The following is a 16,471-nucleotide window of genomic DNA, read 5'->3' on the forward strand; positions in this document are numbered from 1 at the left end:
TTGGTGAAGGGGACATCTGTGCATGGAACTCTTCCAGGAGCAGCGTGCTGTTTTCATGTGACATGACACAGTGTTTTTAAATACTGAGAAATAGGTGGCATTCATTTTCAGCGACAATTTAGTGAAATAAACATTGCATCCTGTTGGAGGCTATCTCCAAGCAAGTAGCACAGTGATCAGGGATGTCTACAGACTTCTTTCTTAGGGTTCTTATAAAGAACTCGATAAAAGTTGGAAATTTTTTTTTCCTCTGTTGAAGCACGTATGATGCCTCTCCTGCTGTCTAGAGAAGGGGAGGGGCAAGTTGCACTGCAGCTGTCTGTTCGGTGCAGGCAGCAATAAGCTCCTCTCTATCTAGCTGTCATGATTTAACCCCGGCCGGCAACCAGGTACCATATAGCTGCTTACTCCCGTCTCACCCAGAGAGATGGGGAGAACTGGAATGTGAAACTTGAGGGTTGAGATAAGAACAGTTTAATAGGTAAAGCAGAAGCCATGCATGCAAGCAAAGCAGGACAAAGACTTCATTCACTGTTTTCCATCGGCAGGCAGGTGTTCAGCCATCTCCAGGAAAGCAGGGCTCCATCACGTGTAACTGTTACTCGGGAAGACAAATGCCATAATGCCAGATGTGCCCCCCCTTCCTCCTCCTTCCCCCAGTTTATATACTCAGCATGATGTCATATGGTATAGAATACCCCTTTGGCCAGTTCAGGTCACCTGCCCTGGCTGTGTCCCCTCCCAATTTCCTGTGCCTCTCCAGCTGGCAGGGCCCAAGAAACTGAAAAGTCCTTGACTTAGGATAAACATCACCCAGCAACAACTAAAAACATTAGTGTGCTATCCACATTGTTCTCACACCAGATCCAAACCACAGTGCTGCACCAGCTAATAAGAAGAAAATTAACTCTATCCCAGCTGAAACCAGGACACTAGCCATCTATGTCATGGAATCTCAAGGAAGCGCAGGGATTTTTGCAGCCTCTGTCTCCATCATGGCAAAAAATTTATCAGTAGTCTCAGCAATTACAGGGTGGGCAGGGGGGTCTAGCAAATAAAGTGATCACATAAGTCTTCCTTGAGAAACTAGGCAAAAAAATCCGATGTCTGATTTACACAGCAGCTGCTGAGAGCCGCTGTCCGTGCTCACAAGGCACTGTCTAATTTCAAGATTATGCTAGGATGATTTGTAGAGCCCAATAATCACGCTATGGCTGGCCAGCCAGCTGCCAGGCTGCAGGCTGTCACTGGAGGAATCTGTCCCTTGCCCAGTGACTGTGCTGCGGTGGGACTGCCTGTTTTCATCTAACATAATGACTGCTGGAGCCATCGTTAGTGCCTACAATATCAGACTCAGTAAAGGAGCCTGAAATGCCAAAGCCATCTTTTAGGGCTTGACTATATATATGTTTGAGTGGCTGTGGGTTAACAAGCTGCTGCTCATACCCAGGAGGTGGCTTGAATTTGCATGTTTTTCTCTAGGTGGGGCAAGATAAGAGTGTAGATAGTGGCAGTTGCATTTCAGTCATGGCCATGTGGTCTCTTCTGCTCATTATGTACACTGGTTGCTCTCTGGTTTTCAGTTTTTACGTCAGGTAACTAATATTCACACCTCTGGAATAAATCTCTTTTTCTTTAAATGTACAGCCCTGTCACTGAGAGCCTTTTCAAACCATTGTAAAAAGAAGGAAATTGAGTCCGATGCAATATATTCTAAGGTGATTAGATAAAGGTGCCTGAGCCTTCAGCTATTTGGGAAAAATATCGGTCATTTGAGCCCCATAATATGTTACTAACTCGATAGCCTCTTTCAAGCTAGACTTGAAGCCTGGAAAAACAGTTTCCTTTGCTGTCTCTCCCTTCCCCCATTTCCTGCTAAAAGCAAACAAATGCAGTGTTTTAGGTTGCAGCTTAAAAATTGGCAGAGTTACTGGTGGTTTAATTTAATTGTGGAATATTCTCAGATCATTGGGAGGACCTTTTGCTAATTCCTGTTTTATGGGGATTAATAGATCTTAAGGTTTTATAGCTGACTCCCATGCTTTAATTTTAGAGATGATGCAACTTTTAAAAACATGTAGTAAACAAAGTGTTGTTTTTTCCAAGAGCATAGAATCAACAGTAGTGTTTCTTGTATTCACTTTTGTGGAGTAAAATGGTTGTTAAAAAAAATCCACAGGTGTTGACTGTCTGCCAGCCTATTGGGACTTTAAATATTTCTTGCAACTAGCTGGAGATGTGAGCTGCATGCAAAGCCCTTCACAGGGATCACTGGCACCTCATGTGTTGTCAGGAGTGCAGTCTGGCCCACAAAGATGCTAGATGTGAATGTTCGATGTCAGATCAACAGCTTCAGTGTTGCAGCAGCCTCTTTTCCTTTGTCTGGTAAAGTCTTCCCATGCAGCAATTTCACCTTGTACTGCAGTCTTGCAGATAAGCTGAAATGTGACCTCTTCGTTCACTGAAAGCTCAGTCTGTCTTAAAAATGACTAGCTTTTTGAGGCCGATTTGGAGACACAGGAGTGCATTTCCACAGCAAAGGGAACAATCAGCAGAATCCTGACACATTTCCCTGCAGTGAAGGAGAGTTAAAAATTTGGCAGCGCTTTCCAGCCTATTTGTGGTGTATCCATAGGAAGAAGGGCTTTTCCTGGCTAGAAAAAGCTAAAGGCTGGAAGGGGTGTTCCAAAGCAGAGACCCTCTGTGGGTAGAAGTGGAATACAAAGACTTTATTTCCCATATATGTGAGTGCTGGAATATGAAATTTCATAAAATCCCTTGCCTTTTCCACTTCAAACAGCAGTATTTCCCCAGGAGCGTGCATACCACTGGGGTGTCTCAGCATAGGGTTTCCTGCAGGAGGCCTTTCCCCTTCCTGCCCTCCATGTCTCAGACCTGTCTCGCATCAGATTGCTATTGCTTTTTTTAATGTTTAGATTCTAGAGGAAACTTTTTTTCTAAATGTTTATGATGCTAGTCAAGCAATTGTGCTCCTCTGTTTCCTTTGTCCATCCAATCTGCTGTATTATGTATTATTTTTTTTTTTTTAGGAAAAACTTCTCTGTGGTAAAAATACAGCGTCCTTTAAGGTAGTTACTATGACCGCTTTCTGGCTTCAATTCTTGTTTACAGTTTTCTTTAAAAAGAAAACCTTTCTTTGTAGGTAAAGTCATGAAGCTGAGTACCAAAGCAGAAGAAGTTGCCACATTCTTTGCAAAAATGCTTGATCATGAGTACACTACAAAGGAGATCTTCAGGAAAAACTTTTTCAAAGACTGGAGAAAGGTATGCATGTAGACTGGGGCTGCAGTGACTGCAGGCGTGCTCAGCACTGGGCAATGAAAAGGGGCTACTGTCCCATGCACAGGAAAGTTCACTTAAGGCAACTAAAAGCTGCCTTAGATTGTAGCTGTGAGGTTTCCAGTTCATCTTGTAGTTTCACCAGGAAGGACCCTGGCATAAGTACCTTTCTAAACCAGCAAAGTCAGACTTAACCCAACCAAATCTGCTTGTTATGGGGTAATGGGGTATAGCTAATCTGACTGTTACTTGCCTTGTTGAAGAGCCAGCTTTATATTAGAAAGAAACCTCTTCCAAAGACCTAAAACTCAGAACTTCACCTCAGTCATCAAGCCGTAAGATCAGACCTTTTGATCAGGTGATGCGGTTTTCCTAGATGGGTTACTGGGGTTTTCTCCTTATCCCTCAACAGTCCCAGGCACTGTTCAGTGCGAGAGCGCTCTGGGAGGTGGTGCAGCACCAGCACTCTGAGATCAGAATGCTGGAAGGCCAGCATCCATACGCTCTGCTCCTTGTCCGTATCTCCTTGACCTTAGTCGGAGTGAGCGTGTGGAACTAGGGGATGCTTGGGAGTTTATTGTGAGAACCTGTCTATTCTTTCTGTTAAAAGTGCCTGGGGTAGGGTAAGCTCTGCTATGCATGAAAACTTGCTATGTGTGAAAACTTGAAGTGCTGCTTTCTTTCTGGAAGGAAATGACCTCTGAAGAGAAGAGCACTATCACCAGCCTCAGCAAGTGTGACTTCACCCACATGAGCCAGTATTTCAAAGCCCAGTCGGAAGCTAGGAAACAGATGTCTAAGGAGGAGAAACAGGTACCAGAGGGAATTCTAGGAGACTTCTTGATTCTTAGCTGGCTTGTTAACATCTTTGTGTAATCATTTCTCTGCCTGCCTTGCTGTTTGTAAGCTAGTGTTTACTAGCTTTCAAATTATTACTTTAAGGTTAACTGTAGGAATCTTTACTGTGCAGCTCAGGTAGGGCAAAGCACTGCTTTTACAGCTGAATCTTTATCCTGACTTAAAATTATGTTGATAGGGCTAAGGCTCCTGATCCTACTTAAGTAAATAAAGAGAATCAGAGGTGCTACCTCCTTGGGATCCTTGGTTCCTGGCCAATAATGAGCAGTAGATACTCAGCTGAGGATAGCTTTTCATTTTAGAAGCTCCTTGGGTCTGGAGGGCAAAACTGGTGATGGTGGGAAGCATGCAGCAATGACATTAGCGAATAAAATGAGAGAACAAATCTTAAATATCAGGTAAAGAAGTTTTCTGAATAAAAAACCAAACTTTATTTTCCAGCAGCGTGGCTACAGTGGCTTGTGGGGAGAGAACTGAATAGTTTAGATGAGTGAAACTTGTTGCAGTAGAAGTTGGAAACTTGCCCCGAGTTCTCAGTTGATCTTTTGCAACACTACAGTAATTGTCCTTTGAGTGGGGCCTGGTAGCTTGCAAGTACGGCTTTTGGGGTCAGAGGGGTCCCAGCAAAATAGAGAGCCCCTGTCTTACTGCCGTTCCCATTTGATAAACATGTGAGTGAGCCCTTCTCGGTTCCCATCCGTGGTAGCTGTTAACGATGGAGCAGAAATGGCTTTTTCTGTTAGTTTCTTACCTGACGCGCCAGTGGTGTCTATGGGTCAGATGTTTTATTTCGAGCTGCAATGTTTTTATTTTTCCTTCTGTATAATTAGACTTCAAACACAGAAGTATGCATGAAATCTCAGCACATTTTTGCTTAGACTGTGTTGTGCTTCTGAGACTATTTGCTGACACAGGCTTGACATGTGGCAGACTGGAGACATTCCTCTGCCCGCTTTCTGATGCTCAGCTCCAACGCAGAAGTCTGAGTTTTTATACAAAACCAAGAAGATGTGAAGTCTGGTGGATGTCAAATGCTGAATAGACTGTAAAGCAGCACTACTGTGCTGGGGCTGCTCTTGCAGCTATGATACATGGATAGAGGTACATGCCTCTCCTGTAGCAAAATGGTCGCTGTCTTCACCAGCCCTAATCTGTTTCGCTGAAATACAAGTTTTAAGAGAGTTTTCTCACATTCTTTCCCTTTTTCCAGTTCGTGCTGCTTGCGTTTTATGAATGCTTTTCTGGACAGCCTGCTGCGCTGTGTGTTGATACAGCCCTTGGCATGGTGGGGATCTGGCTTTGAGTCTGGTCTTCAGTATTAGTGTGGTGCAAATACGAAAATTTTTTAAGTCTTGGCATTTAGAGATGTGTGTGTGGTGCTGGATATACTGTATCATCTTTGCTTTTGGCTTTTTTCTAGAAAATCAAAGAGGAGAATGAGCGGCTATTGAAGGAATATGGTTACTGTGTGATGGACAACCACAAGGAGAGAATTGCCAACTTTAAGATTGAACCCCCAGGTCTCTTCCGAGGTCGTGGGAACCATCCCAAAATGGGCATGTTAAAGAGACGCATCATGCCAGAAGACATCATCATTAACTGCAGCAAGTGAGCCCTGGATGCTTCACACCTTAGCTTTACTTTCTAGATAGGATAGTCACTTTTTTAAAATCCTGTATAGGTTGATACTCAAGCCTGTAGAAATATGCGTGCTGCTTATCTTACTCGTATATGGGCAAGAAACTGAGTCATACAAGCAAAGACTGAACAAGGCTACCATGGGTTTCGTGTAGAACTCTGTCAACATATTTGCAACCTACATTTGCTTAAACAGTCGTTCCTGCTACTATTTCCAGAAATTAATTATCTTCTAGATAGGTTACCCTACTTGGTTTTCCTTGATGTTGAAAGCTAGGGTTTGGTGGGCTTCTCTTTCCTGGTAAGTGTTGATGCTGTTGCAGTGTGAACAAGACAGAGATGATCCTAGCGATGTGTGTTCCCACCTATAGTATAATTCTTCAGCAGATACATACAGATAGCAGTTACATTTCTGATCTTTGACTGTTCACTGTGATTCACTTGCCTTCCTGCTTGTGGAAACAGGTAGTTACGTTGTCTCAGTTTCTTTCCCTGTGCTTTCTTTGTATGATGGTGTTCATTACTTTCTCTATTTTGATGACATGGAAGTCTCTTCAAATGGTTTTTATTTTCTGTTTTGTAATTCTCTGCAGGGATTCAAAGATCCCTCCCCCTCCACCAGGACACAAATGGAAGGAGGTCCGGCATGATAACAAGGTTACCTGGCTGGTGTCATGGACTGAGAACATCCAGGGCTCTATCAAATACATAATGTTGAACCCTAGCTCAAGAATTAAGGTGAAGATCTAGTTTTTTACAAAAAAAAAAAACCATCTTACTGGTCACGTCTCCAAGAAGCAAGTCTAACTGTTGGCTAGGAGAGAGATAGGAAGTAAAGCTGTCTTGCTATTCCATCCTGCACTGATGGAAAAACATAGGAAAGTTTCTGTGCTTTTGTTCCTCCTTGAAAAGAAATAATACAATTACTGCACAGGAGAGCAGATAAAATCTGGGAAATAACTATTGAAAAGCATCATTGTGTCATTTGTAGGAAGAGTCCTTTACCCTGTGTAAACCTAAAACGAAGCAACTCATCCAAGAACAGACTTGCACCCCTTGATACTTGACCTACTTTTTGCCCTAACTTCCTCTGTCTGATCATGTAGTAAAGCACTAACCATGGGTTGCTAATTAGCTGATCATAAAATAAAAAATGTGGCCAGCCTACTGGCTGAGAAGGAGCTCATGACTGCAAAAAAACCCTAAACCCAACCAAAAAACCTGCTGTGGGAGCAAATAATCAATCATCAGATCGATTGCATAAAAGCAATGGTAAAACTGTTGAAAGACAAGTAACCTTCCATTTTCAGAGGTAGGATTTAAGTTGTTCTCATTAAGTCTCCACCCCCACCCCCCAAGATATTTTCTCCTGGATTAATAACGGGGGGTTTGTCCTACAAGTGCAGGGGAAAATCTCTGTTCCTTCTTTTTGCTGTGACTTGAATATATAACAATGATGAACTGTTGATGTTGCTTTTAAGTTTTATGGATGTTTAATTATACAGCTGAAGGAATGTAACTGTCATCTGAATAAAGCAGAGGAAACCATTTATATGTTGAGACCATAGTATGGTTTGTGTCTTTATAGTCGCTTCTGTGGAAGTGTTTAATATCATGGAAATCTGAATTACTTACAGCTGCGTGGCAGCATAGTTTGAAGTTGAGCTGGTAGCAGAAAAATCTCAGTGGTTTTGTACAGGGAGATAGTTTGCCACACACAGACTTGCAAAGCCTGGAGGTGCAGATTGGAACTGGTCCTGCTTTCTTATGCTCTCTATTCTAACTTTGCAGGGTGAGAAGGACTGGCAGAAGTATGAAACAGCTCGGAGGTTGAAGAAGTGCGTAGATAAAATCCGAAATCAGTATCGAGAAGACTGGAAATCCAAAGAGATGAAAGTACGGCAGAGGGCTGTGGCGCTGTACTTCATTGATAAAGTAAGGCTCGTTCCCAGCACGCTCCTCTTACCTTTCCCGTCCAGCTGAGAATCCTTGAGAACGCTGTCTGTTCCTAGGGCAGAATGGAGCCCAGTCGCTTGAGGTTTCCTGAGACTTCCTGGTGGGCAGGCTCCCGTCTCCTTTTCCTTCCCACTACCTGGAATCCAGAGCAATAAGCTATTGTACTAAATGTGGCTATTTCAGGCAGCATTGTTTTAGTTCAGGCAAAATTCACAGTCTGGTTCCAGAGTCGCCCAGTTGGATTACTGGGAGGTTTGTATGGGCCTTTTGTCTCCAGCTGTTTCAGTTTTCCGGCTGTGAATTTCTGCTGGTTTGTCACCTCTTTAGTTTGAGGTCACAGTTGTGAGGTTGCATAATTATGCTAATTTTTTTACCACAGCGTAAAGAAAACTGCAGTTGTATTGATCCATTTAAAGCCACTTAAAACCAGTTCCCAGAGAGCTGTTGCCCTGGTAGTGTATGGCACTAACCGACGAAATTAACAAGTTTTGTTCAGAAGAGTTTGGTGTAAATCAGAGAAGTTAGATGTGAATAATTCTGGGTTTATATGAACGCTGAAGGGTTTTTTTTTTTCAAAAATTAGAAATTGGTTTAGCCAGTACTGTTAAAACCTTTTTTTTTTTTTTTTTTTTTTTTATGTAGCCTTTAGATAATTTATATAACCAGAAGTGTCCTGTGTGCTATTTAAAGTCTGGTTTTTTAGCATGCAGCGAAGAGGTAGGATCATAGAAGATAAACAACTGAACTTCATGATTTTGTATGAGGTTAAGCTCACAAGGAAGTCAGCTTAATATTTTTTTCTTTAAATATCAAATGTTTTGAAATGGATTTCCATTGGTCAGAACTGTCACAGTTTGAGTTAATGAGTGAAAGCTGGCAAAACATCTTGCTTTAAATTTCTCTTTAAAAAATGAGGTATTCTGGTAGATTGGTAGATTTGTGGTTTTAATGGAGGGTTATTTAAAACAGATTTAAAGAGAATTTAGGGTTGGTTTTATTAGAATTTTCTAAGTGTCAGTTTTATCCACTCAGATGCACTTTCTTCCTTTCTCTTCTCCTATGGACACTGCTGATTCTAGGCCAGTGTCTGAAAGTTTCCAGCATCTATACATTACTGGGATGGTTTGAAATGCTTACTTTTCTTGTCTTGATATAAATCTAGCTTGCTCTGAGAGCTGGTAATGAAAAAGAAGAAGGAGAGACAGCTGACACTGTAGGCTGCTGCTCTCTGAGAGTAGAACATATCAAGCTGCATCCTGAACTGGATGGCCAGGAATACGTGGTTGAATTTGATTTCCTCGGGAAAGACTCCATCCGATACTACAACAAAGTCCCCGTTGAGAAGAGGGTAAGGCATCTCCAAAAACACATACGTAGACTGAATCACAGAAAAATATCAGCACAGTTTTGATGACAGTAACCTGGTGCTTCATCACAGGTCAGATACTTAGCCAGAAAATAAATCTGTTAATGTTCCCATTTTATTGGCAGTGCCATGGAAGATCAGCGGGCTGGTGGTGTAACATAACCCAGCAGATGAGATACTTAAACATCTTAACTGCTTTTCCCTGTGGTCTCGTGTCAAGAATTGGCGTAACATAACTGTAGCGGCTATGTTAGAGGAGTTTCTTGGGTCTCATTCTGGTCAGCTGAGTTGGTTTTGTCACCTGTAGATGGTAGAGTTCTAGGCCCGTATGACAAGTAATAGCATAAAAGGTTCTGAAATACCAGTGCTGGACTAGCAGTCCGACTTGGGCGTTCGTGATACCAGCTTCTCTGTCACGGTGGTTTTGTTCCCGTTGGAGCTGAGCCCTCACTGAAGTAGGTCTTGATATTGGGTGCTCCAGAGCATGCAGAGTAGGTGCACCGATACCTCTGGCCTATGAACCTGGGTACCTGCTAACCGATACTTCTTTCTTACGCAATGTTAATTCCTTTATTTTTTAGTCATCCACCAATTTAAAATCTGCTGTGGCTTTGACCTCATTCTGGAGTAAATCCCCATCCAGCAGTGTGAACCTGGAGGGCACTATCCAAAACCACCTTTTGATTTTCTGGGTGTAGCAGATTTGCCTCTGGCCCACGGCTCTGCAGTCAGCAGAGTATGTTAGATACGGCACGTATAATACTGTGGTAATTGTAACCATAGTCAGTAGCGAACGTTGGCTTCTTGGAGAGCAAAACAACTGGAAAAAAACAAACTACAGCTGCCATAGAAATGAGCATGTGCTGGAATTCTTACTTCTTTGTTGAAAGAAAAAGTTTTTCCCGTTTTTAAATTTATGGGTGTTGGTATCTCTTGGTGTTTCTTCTTCAGTGCTTACAATGGGGAATTGATTATTGTGGAACTCGAAGCCTTTGTATATTAGGCGTCTATAGAAGAATGTGTTGTTGAGAAGCTGGGAACTGGGGATTTGGAGCGTGCAAAGCTGGGATTTGTGGTCTCTGTATAATCAAAGATGTCTCGATTATTCTCTCTACCCTACTGACACTTGCTTGGGTTGGAATTGTGTGAAACATTTAATGCAGCAATGAGAAAGGATGGGTTTTGGTAGCTTCGCTCCGTGGGAAATGGCTCGGGGGTCTCTGGCTGGAGTAATGATGGAGAGTAAGGGAAAGATGGTGTCTTTGGGGTCTCTTTCTCTGTTAGGCAGCTAAGCCAGAGCAGAATCAGGTCTCCTGTAATCTTGATCTAAAGGATGAGGATAAAGGGCATCAACCACTCAAGACTCCTGTTGCTAGCGAGGAACCTTCAACACAAGCACTGTAGAGACATGGGTCTTTGCCTGCTGAGAAGTAACATCCAGCATTATCACTGTTGCCTGAAAATAGTTTTAAGTGGCTCCCTGGCAGTGTTGCTTCCCTTATGTGTTGCTGCTACCCAGCACTGTCTGGTCTGTGTACCTGAAGTTGTTGATTTTCTTTTCCTGCAGGTGTTCAAGAATCTTCAGCTGTTCATGGAGAACAAGCAGCCTGAGGATGACCTCTTTGACCGCCTCAATGTAAGCACATAGTTAATGATGAGGGATGGTGGTAGAGCACCATGAACAGGCTTGCTCTGCACCAGACAATAACAGCTGCCGTGTTCCAGAAATGGCTTCAGTGGCAATTTTCTTCCAGGGCTGCCCTGAGTGGCCTAAAAGCAGTGAGAGTCTCAGTCTGGTGTCTGTATTGTCCCTGTGCCCACAGGTTCCTGAAGCAATGTCCTTTGGTCCGGGTGAGCCTGGCTGGCTCTGACTTGGGGAAGTTGTTTTCAGCGTTCAGAGATGATGATTGTGTGAGGTGACAGATTTTTAGATGCCATTCTCATCTGCACATTTGGCTCTGTGGGAGCACTGTGGTGGTTCAGGCACCTTCCCTGCAGTGGGACAGGCACATTTCTATCTGTTTGGAACCAAAACCTCCACACAGAAGAAAAGATTTTTGGCTACCTGTGGTACTTGTTGTGGTACTTGATAGCAATCTAGTACTTGTTGGTTCTTTGTTCACTTTTCCTGTGGTTTCGGTAAGGTTGTGGTCAGGTCTGAGTACATTAGGCTTCAGCCATGAGCTTCATCAGCTGCGTGTCCAGAGATTTCACACATCCTGAGGTCAGTTCTAGTGCTAACCGTCATCTTTCTGTTTCCTTAGACCAGTATCTTAAATAAACACCTTCAAGACCTTATGGAGGGACTGACAGCCAAGGTATTCCGTACTTACAATGCTTCCATCACGCTACAGCAGCAGCTCAAGGAGCTCACTAATCGTAAGTTTTGTCCTTGAAACTGTGAAAGGAACAGATCTTATCCTGCAGTATAGACCTGGCTTCCTTGCCTTAGCCACAAGTCTCGTATCTGTACACCACTTCCTCATTGCAAATGTCAAACGCCTGAGGTCTGACCAGAACACTGCAGCCAGACCGTCTTTTGGGGTAGCTGAGCAGCCCAGCACTGGGACAGAGCAGAGCTGACTTGTGAGCACACCAGGGTGTGCCTGCTAGTTTATACCTGTCCTTTACCAAATATCTTCCTTGCTTTCTGTTAATTGTAAAGTTCTGTAGGTGGCAGACAAGGTAGACGCATCTGTAACAGCCCCAGGTTTCTTGGCTGCTCATTCACAGCCTCTGTCGAGCACGGCTAGCTTGCACTTCAACGGCTTTACGAAGTTGGGTACGTTGGTTCTGTGAAGCCCAGCAGTGGCTTGAGCAGTATGGGCCTGCTGTCCTCTGCTCTCAACATGGGTGTGCTTCCAGTCTTGAGTGGCGAATGGTGTCTTTGTTGCTACCAAAGTAATGGTCCCAGAAAGAGTTAGGGCCCACGATGGAAGCGGTCAGGCTCTTCGAACTGTAGTTGTGCAGAGTTGCACGGGCCCACCAGAGGGGAAGGCCGGTTCTGCGGTGACTGCGAGCTTGCAGAGCTGGTGTGACACTGGCTGGGGCTGCACAGCCCTGGAGAACCCACTTGCTCACCACTTTCTTGTACTTTGCAGCGGACGACAACATCCCAGCAAAGATCCTCTCCTATAACCGTGCCAACCGAGCGGTTGCCATTTTGTGTAACCATCAGAGGGCTCCGCCGAAGACCTTTGAGAAGTCCATGATGAACCTGCAGAGCAAGGTACCCCGACCGTGCCCGGCGCTTGGGCTGGGACAGGGCTCCGGGTGCTGCATCTCAGGAGTCACATTTCCTTTCACTCGGGGTGTGAAGGGGAAGCAGAGCCTGCCTTTCCCTAGCGGGGGCTGGTTAGGGCTGCATCACAGATGGGCCTGCTTGGAGAGGAGGAGTGAGCTGAAAGGGACACCTTTCAGTCTGAGTCATCTTTTACTTGTAAAGACCAAGACCAGACCCTTTCTATCTGCCCTTCATCCCATAGCTATGTGTTCTGCTGCCATTGAAACTTCAGAGCAGCAGTCTCTAGCTCTGATTTGTGTCCCCTAAAGAGCCCGGCGTAGGCATCCACTCCTGTCCTACGAATCCCAGGCTGCTGTCAGTGCACTCTGTGTACGTGGTACACTTTGCCCCTCTGACTTGACCTCTTCCTTTGCAGATTGTTTCTGGTGAAGGCCATGAGGTCCAAAGGGGTTAGGTCTGTTCCTGGTCTGGCTTTAGAATAACCTTCACAATAAGGACTTTGGTTTGGCACTGCAGTGTCCCCTGCTTCTGTAACACCTAACATGGCTGCCTTCACCCTGGGTCTTAGAGCGTGGGGAGTGTTGAAGGGGAATGGTTGAACAGGGGCTGCAAAACACTAAATCTCCCTGAATCCTAAACTTACTGGGGAAGAACTGCCTGAGGCCTTAACAGCTTTCAGCCTGTAGGATCTGGGGCAAGAACTGATTCCTGCTGAGGGCACAGGGATCATCCTTCCATCTTGCAATCACAGAGTTGGTGCTGGTGGGATACAGTGGAGGCAGACAAGCTGCCTAGAGGGGCTGTCGGCCAGTCCCAGGCCAAGCCAATTCCTGTGCCTGCTTGGTTGTAGCTGTGTGAGAAAATGCCCGGCACCACCTTGTCCTCAGAAGCGAGTGGGGCCCTAGTTTGAGGGGAGTGTTCACCACACTAGGCTTTACATCAAACTGAAAGGCCAGTGGCCTAACTGTTCTGCAGAAGTGGGTCTGACCGCTGGTAGATTCTGAACATGGTCACAAACTTGCCCCCTGGGTCATGCTGCCTTGGGGTGACTGCCACGTTGTCAGCAGCTTGTTCACAGTGCTGCCGTCTGGTTTTGCCTCTCCTAGATCGATGCCAAGAAGGAGCAGTTAGCTGATGCCAGGAGAGAACTGAAAAGCGCCAAAGCTGATGCCAAGGTCCGGAGGGATGAGAAGTCTAAAAAGTAAGGCTGGTGTTACTAGGCTGTGCAATGCTCCCAGTACTTTTGGCTCAGAGTGGGTCTTTCATCCTGTATTCTGTTTGCCCCAGCCTGTGATCTGGGAAGGCTTCCTCAGGCTTTCCTGCGCCCTCTTTCTTCTGTACATGAAGAAATTGCCTCCAAGTTGAGAACCATAGGATGGTGTGACACTGCAGTTCCTGCTGTGGTCTCTAGCACTACTCTCCAGTGTGTGTCTCGGCACTCTGAGGTGAGCACCAGCCAGTGCTCACCCGCCCTGCTGCCCAGGCCCGAGCAGAGCGATGGATCCAGCGTGCAGCGTAGCCATCTTAATGCGGAGCCAGGAGCTACACGATTGCACCTGTACTCTTCTGGGTTCTGCTCTGCTCCGTTGGAAGCCCGCGGGGCAGATGATGCGCTCAGGCTCTGTGTGGGCTCTGCAGAATAGCCACAGGGGTGCTGTTAGGGGAGCTCTGAAAGCAGAATCAGAGCATGACTATCGGAGGGATCGATGGGCTGGTTTTAAAGTGGGTATAGCATCAGTACAGTTCAGGCTGTTGCTTCCAACCCTTTAAAACAAAACCGCTGCTTAAGGTTTCTGCTCTGCCTCTTGAAAATGTCAGTTCTTAATTGCATGTGCTGAGTGGTTTGTGTCGCCATCTGTGCTGACACAGCTGCCCTTTGTGGCTGGCGGCATCGCTTACCTTGAGCAGAGTCCCTTTGGGTTCCCATGGGCTGCCATCTCAAGCCTAGCAAAATGCTTTGATTTTTTTTTTTTCCCCCACCACAGGACAGTGGAGAGCAAGAAGAAAGCAGTGCAGAGGATTGAGGAGCAACTGATGAAGCTGGAGGTTCAGGCTACAGATAGGGAGGAGAACAAGCAGATCGCTTTGGGCACCTCCAAACTCAACTATCTGGATCCCAGGATCTCTGTTGCTTGGTAAGCATCTGCCTGGGGTGTGCTGGAAGGACCCACCCCGTCACTTCTGTCTCGTCCCCGCACTAGCAGACAAGGGCTGTGGCTGAGAGAGCAGTGCCCCTGTGCTGCCAGAGATAGCGGTCTCTGTGCCTGGTCTCGGGAAGCTGTGTGTCCCTTGAGGCGGGGACTCTTTGGCCGACCAAAGCCAGCACCGCACTGGGAGGTGATGGGTCGCGGAACCTGCAGGGTCTAACACCAGGAGAGCAGTCGTGCGCGGCGGGGTGGCGTGTTCTGTAGCGGAGCAGAGCTTAGGAAGGTGCTGGGGGAGAGCAGGGTGGCCCTGTGCACAGCGAGGGGCTGAGTGCCTGCGCTGTGTTGACTCTTAACAGCATCTCCTCTCCTGCAGGTGTAAGAAGTGGGGAATTCCTATAGAGAAGATTTACAACAAAACCCAGCGAGAGAAATTTGCCTGGGCTATCGACATGGCAGAGGAAGACTATGAGTTTTAACCTGTTTTTAATGAGCTGAATTTTATGGGAAAAGGGAGTAGCCTGGTTTTTAGGGAGATTGATAAACTGTGAGCCTTACTTGTCCTTGGATGCTGGGGAAGGGGGAGGAAAGGGGCAAGTGAGCATCAAATAAAACAGCCAACATCTTGCAGAAAGCATAACCTGGAAATATCCTAAAGGAGCTGAGCCAGTTGTCCTATGGACAACTTATTTAAAAATGTTTCAGAGATCCAAATTCTAGCTGTCTGGTTTGTGTGGTTTTTCTCTTGAGGCAGGGCAAGTGGATGGGGGATTTGTCAACCTTCCGCCAGGCAAATTCACCATCACACTGAGAGCGTGGGAATCTTTAGCTACTGTATACAAAATCCAATTATATTGGTGCGTTTTTACAGTTAGGGTTTTGCAATAACTTCTATATTTTAATAGAAAATGGACTCCTTAACCCCTGCCCTTCCCCTCCCCCTCCCACCCCATTTCAGAATAACGAATAAACAAAACTTAAGAAACCCAACGCACCTGTTACAGCTGTCACTATAGTCATGGAAATACCCAAATCTTTTTCAATTTGTCACTTGAAACAGTCGTGGCATTGGAACATGAATTACAAAAATCCACATTTGTTCAGAGCAAAGCGTGATGGGAGATCGGCCTCCTGACTTGAGTGTTCCTTTTTTAAATGTGAATTTTTATTTCTTTTAATTATTTTAAAATATTTAAACAGGTTTTTTTTTTCTTCTTGATCTTAAAGATCGTGTAGATTTGGGGAGCGGGTGGGGGGAGGGGGCCGTGTGATGGGGAGACGCGTGTGGAATTTGAGGACAAGTGAAATTGGCAACAAATGACATGCCCATCACCCTGTGTTCTGAACATGCTCTGTACACTTCAAGAATATCTACTTTTTAGGTTTGTCAGACTGTTTTACCTTTTTCCCCCTTTTTTTCTAAGCCCCACTCCCCTCTTTTACTTGAAAGATTTTATTGTGTAAAAAGAAGTTTCACAGGTCAATAAATTTCGAGGGAAATGAGCATTGGTCCAAAAAAAGGAAAATAATCAAGATTTTAGGGCTTTTATTTTTTCTTTTGTAATTGTGTAAAAAAATTTTAAAAAAATTAAAAAGCAGAATTTTAATGTGAAACCTTTTTTTGCTATAATCATTAGTCTTAGAGGCATTGTTAGCGTAGTGTGTGTGCGAAGACCATTTCCTGCAGCCTTTCCTCAACAAGTATCTTCTATTTTTATCATGAATTCCCTTTTAATCAACTGTAGGTTATTTAAAATAAATTCCTACAACTTAACTGAGTGTTGGTGTCTGTGTGTTCTTTCACCTCTGGCCCTGGGCCATGAGGTCCCCGAGGTCCCTAGGCTGCAGGGGGAGATGGTGGATGTGGCACCACGTCTTTTGGCAGCCCCTGTGCAGCAGGCACTGCGCAGGATGCTTGAGCCTGTCTCCTTTGAACAGGGCTGCCCAGAGGATGCTGAGGCTGTG

The 16,471-nt window shown here is 45.1% G+C and overlaps 1 protein-coding gene across 1 annotated transcript in view; it reads left to right on the top strand.

Annotated features, from left to right (window-relative positions):
- The window catches only part of TOP1 (DNA topoisomerase I), a 69,026-nt gene extending 52,741 nt beyond the window's left edge, over window positions 1-16,285 (top strand). Inside the window, exons 10-21 of the mRNA XM_056353839.1 lie at window positions 3,164-3,285; window positions 3,991-4,113; window positions 5,579-5,766; window positions 6,390-6,534; window positions 7,588-7,731; window positions 8,915-9,100; window positions 10,686-10,754; window positions 11,383-11,497; window positions 12,220-12,347; window positions 13,469-13,563; window positions 14,348-14,497; window positions 14,883-16,285. Coding sequence (XP_056209814.1) covers window positions 3,164-3,285; window positions 3,991-4,113; window positions 5,579-5,766; window positions 6,390-6,534; window positions 7,588-7,731; window positions 8,915-9,100; window positions 10,686-10,754; window positions 11,383-11,497; window positions 12,220-12,347; window positions 13,469-13,563; window positions 14,348-14,497; window positions 14,883-14,985 — 1,568 coding nt within the window. The 3' untranslated portion in view covers window positions 14,986-16,285. The remainder of the gene's footprint in view (window positions 1-3,163; window positions 3,286-3,990; window positions 4,114-5,578; window positions 5,767-6,389; window positions 6,535-7,587; window positions 7,732-8,914; window positions 9,101-10,685; window positions 10,755-11,382; window positions 11,498-12,219; window positions 12,348-13,468; window positions 13,564-14,347; window positions 14,498-14,882) is intronic.
- The last annotated feature ends 186 nt before the right edge of the window (window positions 16,286-16,471 follow it).

Source organism: Falco biarmicus, chromosome 10, assembly GCF_023638135.1.
Source record: "Falco biarmicus isolate bFalBia1 chromosome 10, bFalBia1.pri, whole genome shotgun sequence".
Taxonomy (NCBI): domain Eukaryota; kingdom Metazoa; phylum Chordata; class Aves; order Falconiformes; family Falconidae; genus Falco; species Falco biarmicus.